The sequence below is a fragment of the Leptinotarsa decemlineata genome, unplaced genomic scaffold (assembly GCF_025532065.1).
Source record: "Leptinotarsa decemlineata unplaced genomic scaffold, Ldec_3_MD MMD2_tig00026354_RagTag_RagTag, whole genome shotgun sequence".
Classification (NCBI taxonomy): domain Eukaryota; kingdom Metazoa; phylum Arthropoda; class Insecta; order Coleoptera; family Chrysomelidae; genus Leptinotarsa; species Leptinotarsa decemlineata.
Window position 1 is genome coordinate 5,549,763 of NW_027412702.1, and position 7,623 is coordinate 5,557,385.

The following is a 7,623-nucleotide window of genomic DNA, read 5'->3' on the forward strand; positions in this document are numbered from 1 at the left end:
TGGAAAAAATTATTTTCATCATCTAAACCGAATTTGATTGGAGTATATACAGATGTAACTTCACCAAATGATAATCAACAATAATATTAAATTTTACTTTTTATTTTTATAGATGGTGAAGATACAGAGGTTCAATTTGCTGAATCCGTACTAGCTCCTGCGGCTGAAAACTATTACGAAACAAGTAACATAAACTTCAGTTCTGCCCAAGAAGACTTCTTTCTAAATATAGAAGAAGACCCATATCTTCAGTTCCTCATCGGCGTGGACAGCGAAACATCTGACATTCTCAGAGACCTCATTGGACTGGATGACGTAATGCCGTTATTGGTTGCTGTCGATTTACCTAGAAGGAGATTCGCTGTCATGGAGTATGGGTTGGAGATCAACAATGAAAGTGTGAATGAGTTTGTGATGAAATTGTTGAAGAACGATCTCAGTTTTATTGATATTACGGAGGATAAGGTGGAAGCAACTAAAAATTGTTGAAGACTTGTGATTGTTGTTGATGCAAGCCGATGAATTACCTATTTTATAGTAGATAGATTTTGGTGTCTAGTTATACAAATACATTGGTTTGGTGTTTTCATATCTTGAAGAACTCAATTTTCCAGTTGTTGAAAAAAGCAGTTGTCATTTGATGATTTCAAATGCTTTATTCAATTATTCAGCTGTCAGTGGGCCTATGGGCACATTTAAACTTAGCCTGTCCTTTATAGAAATGAATGATATCATGCTCGTACTGAAATAAGGAAGGAAAAATGAGTTATATACTTCGATTTGATACCTTAAATTATGTTTTTTTGGCTTCGAGTGCAGAACAAATAAACAAATAAATGTTTGCACATAAAGGGAATGGACTTCCAATTTTCAGAAAACGAAAAAAAATATGAAAGACTGGCGAATGTTTTGAAAAGACGTGGACTACTTTGTACCGTTCAATTCGTTCCATAGTAGGATAAACTCTTTTTACCATACCGGTGTTAAACTTAAACAAGATATTTTCATATGAATATGAAATACCTCAACTGAAAGAGGAGAAAAATCACTATCTATATCTGAACAACTATCACTGAAATCAACTAAAAAGAGTTGATTTCAGAATTCACCATTTATGATAACACTATTGTGAGATTTTCACTGGATAGTTTATAAAATCGCAACACGTTTTTTGCTATATAATAGCTTCCTCAGGCGTGAAGTAAAGTATGAACACGGCAGAGGACACTATTGTGTAGCGAAATACGTGTTGCGGATTGGTAACTATTGATAATGTCATAATGAAGTTTTACTGGTACTTGAAAACTTTATGAATTTCCATCAAGTATCGACCAATTCCATAGCATAATAACTTAATTTTTACTTGTGTGCAGAGTGTTCTTGTAGTTGATCCTACACATTAATGACACAAAATATTCAAGGTAGAAACTTTTCGTGTTTGCTACAGGAGATCTAAAGTGAAAAAAATTCAAATAACTTCTAAATGCATATCAATAAGGATTGAATTAAATATTTTCCATTTTAAAATCTCAAATCATTCAAAATTAATGAAATAATAAAAACAAATTTTGAATGTTGGGAACTCTTTTTCTGAAATTTGCATCTAGTCATTAACGTTGTGTAACAGTCGTGTTATAGAACTAATGTCTGTTTAAATGCCATTGTCCATGATTCCCAATAAACGACATTTGTTTGTATTCATACATACTACTAATATTGTATCTTTGATCAAATGAATAAACTCAAAATTATTCTGCACGTTTTTCCAAGTATTGACAAATCCTGTTCAAAATAATTGTTTCACGTATACCTCAAATGTTTCCATAAAACTCTACTGATTAAATCATAATAACTGTCAAAATACAAATTTTTTTGTGATGTGTCTGAAGATAACTACGTAGTGTTAGATTTGCGTGCATCCAACTATCAAACATAATTTTGTTATTCCTTGTCTTTAATCAAATAAATAAACAAGTTTCCTAGTCAGTCCAAAATGTACGTTTTCCGAATTAGTGAAATATATATCATATTCGTAGAAATATACTTGGATATCATGTATTGTGTTGTTTTATATCTCACGATGGGAACAAGAAAACATAATTTTTTTCTAAATAAAATTGAATGATTACAAACTTTTCTTATTGAATTGATCATGATCTTTGAAATTTAGAAATAATCAGAACCTAGCAGCAAATAAGGTTGTGAAAAGTGTGAACCATTGTTCAGCTGGTCAATCTTATAGACGGCGTCAGCGTCCATGCTTACTTATGCTCAGGATTGTTCTTTGAGGATTGTAGATTCAAGTTATGCTTTAGTGGTTCTGTCTGACACCACTGGTAAGAACAGTAGGTCGGTTTTCATCCACCTAGAGTGACTTATAATTTTGTAACAGGTACATCAATAACATTCTCCTCAGGGCCGTAGCTTTCACGTCCGGAGTTACGATTGAAAAGAACAAAATCCGGGCTGAGATGCCCTGGTCGAATGCAACGAATGTCCCAGGCAATCATTGCTAAGACTTTTAAATACCGCTGATGATGTCTGCAGCAGTAGCAGACGATATGTTTGGTACTTCAAATTCCATTCGACTATGGCATACCAGCCCAAATTTTTTTTTTGGAAATTCAATAAGACTTTATATATATTTTAAAATTTGAAGTACTTGAATACTGAGTACCTGAGTTTTAAGTATCCAATTAATGGTACCTGTGTTTGACAATAAATCGATTAACTTGAATTAATGGAAAGAAGAAAGTGTACAAACTAATTTGAAAATTTATGTGTTGAATGAAATTATGAACCACTCAAGTACCAATTTGCCACGTTTGCAAAAATATTCCGTAACTGGGAGCAATTATATCCTATTTTGCCATTCAGTAAATGAGCCGAATTTTTGAATCTATTTATCCAAACATTTTAAAAGATTTAAATGGGATATTTTTCATACTCTTCCAATATATTAACATACAACAAATGAACTATTATTTTTCATTCATTCCAATGAAAAATACTTTCGATAGTCACTTATTCAATCATCAAAACAAGCTGATTAGTCTAAGTACATAGTAACCATCTCCATCCTCATTGAAATGACTAGGGCTCTGACCTTCCATTATTACCAAAGAATCGATTAATGATCCATTATCGTCAGTACCTCCAGTTCCATTATATTCAATATATTAATATACAACAACCGAACTATTAACTTTGACTCGTCTTAATGAAAAAGACCTATCATAGTCATTCACTCATTTATCAAAACAGGCTGATTAGCCTCAGTACAAGGATTTAACACAAAGATAATATATAATTTCAGTTTATTACTATTACAGAATAATACACAGTTCAATGTATACATTGCAACTGTCACTGTTGCAACTGCAACTGTCAACATACAAATAACACGGAGAAATCATACAGAAATATCAATCAATTATTCAATATTATTTGTCGAAAACATCACTAAAACGTTATATAAACTTTGAGTCGTAACTGCGTATCTACATCAACACAGTGTAACAGTTGCTGAAACTGTTCCTTGCCCACATGGTCCCTCAATTCACATAACCGTGATTGAACATAATCCTTGAAAATAATTGTGTGAACAGGATCTGACAAAACAAGTTGTTTGTTTCTCTGATCGTAATCAGATTCATGGTAACCATCCCTCTCCTCATCGAAATGATCTTCCGTTATTACCAAAGAATCGATTAATGTCCCATTATCTTCAGCTTTTATGACATCGTTAAGAGCCTCTGAAACGATCAACAATATTAGGCCAAAGCTTGCAAAAGGTCCACATCGAGTAGTCAATAAGTTCGCTAGGGCCAATCCTAACAGTTTTCTTTGTTCCAGTTGAGCCACACATCTCATTTTATCCAGCCAGACATCTAGAATTTTACCAAAAGTTACCGTTTCTGATTCATTGTGAGCTTGGGCAAGGGCAACCAGTACCCTTGTGAATACTTCATGTGATGATAACAACACACTTGCTAGGCTACAAAGAAACATAGCCGTCAGTAATGAATATTCTTCAGCGCAATATACCTTCTCAAATATTTTTGGAAGTAAAGGAAGCACTATTTCAGCTCCCAAAACTGGCGAAGCTCTGATGAAAGTGTCAACAAGTCTCGTTACAACTTCTTCATTTTTGAGGTCAGATATCAAACGGGTACACTCTTGGAAGATCTGAATACCATAGGTATGCATAACAAGGTCAAGAGCCGACCTATTGGACGAAAGTGCTTCAACGACATGGTGTAACGTTAACAACGTCCTTTGTTGAATAAGATTAACAGGATTTCCAACTACTGATAGAAGTGTAGGAAAAAGATCAGGCCACTCCTCGGGATAATCAAGACGAGCAATTTTTGCAATGAGAACTGCTTTCTGAACTGCAATCTGGCTGATTCGTTCAGTGAAATTAATCAGCAACGCCTGCCTGATATAGTGTTTTTCTTCTTCAGTTCAGTTTTTCTTCATTGTCTAGTATGATATAAATTGATTTGAAAACCCTGAAAAAATCTGTAAAAAATGAAAAATAAAAAGGTTAGCTGAAAAAATAACAATTATATTTAGCAAAAAAACACAAGCAAAAAAATACAAGTTATTTTTTGGGTTGTTAGTTGTATTTTATTTCATTTCTTCTGCTTAATATAATTGTAATTTTTTCAAGTTACCTTCTTATTTTTAATTTTTTTACAGATTCTTTTAGGGTTTTCAAATCAATTAATATCATACTAGACAATGGAAGTCCGAACTAATGAAATGCACGTGTCGAGGTGTTGAAATATACAACAACTGAACAATTATTTTTTACTCCTCAACAAGACTAACAGGATTTCCAACTGCTGCTAGAAGAGTAGGAAAAAGATTAAGCCACTCCTCTGGATGATTAAGACAAGCAGTAACTGGCCATTCAGTAAATGAGCCGAATTCTAAATCTATTAATTTTCGAACAGTCTCAACTGAAAATAAAACATACTGTTCAGTATCTTATTATCTCCATTGTAAATTATCTGTCTAACTATTTTCCATTATATTTTACATAAAATATTTTATGTTCACATTGAAATTGAATCGAACAATTCTCTTTTGGGTCAATTAAAAACTATGTTCGTCAATATTAGGGTTCAAATTGTTTTACTGAAAATAAAATCTACCATTCTATAGTCCGTTCATAATTTGTTGATAGCTCACTGCAAGTTTGACCCTCATTAGAGAACTGAAATACAGAGATGACAGCTAATATGATATAATAACAAAAACCAAATTAAAACTGGCAGTTTAAGATGTTTTCGACTAACCCACCTTGTATCTGAAGAAATACAATACAGCTATAAAACTTTTAATCCGATTATGTAGGTATTTTGAGTGGAAATGAGTGACCAGTGTCGTAGAGTATATGATTAAAACATTAGTTACTTTAAATAAATAAATATATTAATATTCTTAAACTGTAGGTACTGTAAACTGTATTTTTATTTTAAAAAAAATTCTTTATTTTATTCAAAAATAATAAGTTACTTGCAATTTGTAAAAGATACATTTATTTAATTAATACCTATTTTTAAATGATATAAACTACGATTTGTTCTGTAATATGTTGTAAAGACTCATATAACAATTCACGTACAGCTTGTATTTTATATGACGTATTTTTTCTAGCCACATAGCTTTTCATTTGTGCCCAAATGAGTTCAATTGGATTTAATTCGCAGTGGTAGGGTGGAAGTCTAAGAACTGTGATGTTTCGTCTTTCCGCCATTTTGTCAACTACGTATTTCTTGAACTTAGATTTGTGTTGCCGGGCAATTTTTGAAAGTTCTGCTTTAACCATTCCATCTTCGTAAGGCAGGGACTTATTCCGCAGCCAGTCAATGATATCTTGTTTCTTCCACGCAGTCGTTGGAAGTCTTTCAACTAGTCGTGAATGATAAAGTGCATTATCTAATACTATAATTGAGTTTGGTGGTATATGTTCAATCATCTGCTCAAAATACTCTTCGAAAACGTCAGCTGTCATCTCCTCGTGATAGTCTTTTATGCTTTTGGATTCAAATTCCAACAAACCATGCTTAGCAAATCCTTTTTCACTGCCAATGTGAGAAACTATTAATCTACTGCCTTTACCAGAGGGTGGGGAAATACCAGTAGACCAACCTTCCATAAAGGCTTGCCTGGAGCTTGATATATTTTTATCTGTCCAAATTTTTGTGAGAGTATGACCTGCGTTTACCCACGTTTCGTCCTGATAGTAAATTGGCCTTCCTTCAGCCCGAAATTTTCGTATAGATCTTAGATACTTTCTTCTCCAACATATTATCTCTTCCCGGTCAATCAAAAGTGATTTTCGGTCTGATTTCTCCCACCGGAAATTTAATTCTTTTAAAACTTGCCACAATTTGGTTCGTCCGACATGAGGCAAATCCGGGTCGTCTCTAACTTCTTGTAAAATTTTGTTTAAGTTGGGTATTTCTTTTTTGTAAAAAAATTCGTGAATTTTCCTTCGAATACCATTTTTGGCAAATTCATCAATTTCAATAGGTTTTCTCCCCCTCTTTAAGTATTCGTTTGTATTTGAGTTAGCTATACCTTTTTTTTTTCTTTCTGATAGGAACCTATATATTGTTGACTCCCCTACGCCCGTCATGTTGGCACAACTCTTGATTATGTTCTGAACAGTGTTTGTGGGATTCTGAGAAACCAGAGCATCGTGAACGTTCAAAACAATAGTCTTCTCTCTTGGTGAATAGACAGACTTACTGACTGTACGCAACAGTACCGTGTAAAACTTGATGATGTTGATGATGATGACGAAGCCATCGCAAGCAATCAAACAAAACAAGCAGGAACGAAAGGTACGTATATGTTTGTAGGAATATGAAAAAAAGTTACTCACGCACTGCACAAAATTCGCAAAATAAATATTAGAGACGTTAATTACTGCCGTAGACGCCGAAACACCAACGAGCCGTAAATTAAATGCGATTAAAAAATGTACTAAACCAAAAATTATTTTCGTTCGTAACAACTTCACCCTTTCGAAGCAAGTTTCGAATATAAACTGAAGCTTTATATTTAATGAATAAACACCTCAGGAGCCTCCGCCTATGATTTTACGAGTTTTACGACCTCATTTTGTGCTATCGACAAATTATGAACGGACTATAGAGAAGAACATCTTTATCGTTCAAAAACAGTTCTTTCACGCTTACAAAATGCGGCACTTTAATCATCTTTAAGCAAATGTAGCGTTTTTAAATCCAAAATATCATATCTTGGACATGACAACAGTAAAGAAAATCATCTAAAGGAACAGTTCGTTCAGGCCAGTCTCAACTCCCTACACTGTAGGTTAATGGACTGACACCTATCAGAAAACAACTACTCCCCTGGCTAATACCACGAAGGGCGTTGAATTATATCTGACAAGTGTCAGTGCAGAGATTCATGGTGTGATTACGTTTATTGGTCTTATTTTTGCTACTTCTAAAACATGGTAGCATCAATATTGGTATTCCTTAAACTTAGTGACAAATTGAGTAGGTACATAAAACAAAAAATTTTCAATTTCTATCTTATAGAATGAACGAAAGGGTTATTTAAATTCAAAGTTTAACA

The 7,623-nt window shown here is 33.4% G+C and overlaps 2 protein-coding genes across 2 annotated transcripts in view; one reads left to right on the top strand and one right to left on the bottom strand.

The window, feature by feature from the left end:
- The window catches only part of LOC111509202 (nucleoredoxin), a 60,488-nt gene extending 58,409 nt beyond the window's left edge, over positions 1-2,079 (top strand). Inside the window, exon 8 of the mRNA XM_074184228.1 lies at positions 113-2,079. Coding sequence (XP_074040329.1) covers positions 113-489 — 377 coding nt within the window. The 3' untranslated portion in view covers positions 490-2,079. The remainder of the gene's footprint in view (positions 1-112) is intronic.
- A 1,383-nt stretch (positions 2,080-3,462) lies between these two features.
- On the bottom strand, positions 3,463-4,209 carry LOC141486377 (importin-11-like). Its single transcript, XM_074184243.1, has one exon. The coding sequence runs from the start codon at positions 4,207-4,209 to the stop codon at positions 3,463-3,465; it is 747 nt and encodes a 248-aa protein (XP_074040344.1).
- Positions 4,210-7,623: the final 3,414 nt, after the last annotated feature.

What these genes read in the sequence shown, in the direction of transcription:
- LOC141486377 (XM_074184243.1), bottom strand. Translation starts at nt 4,209, where the DNA reads ATGCATACCTATGGTATTCAGATCTTCCAAGAGTGTACCCGTTTGATA.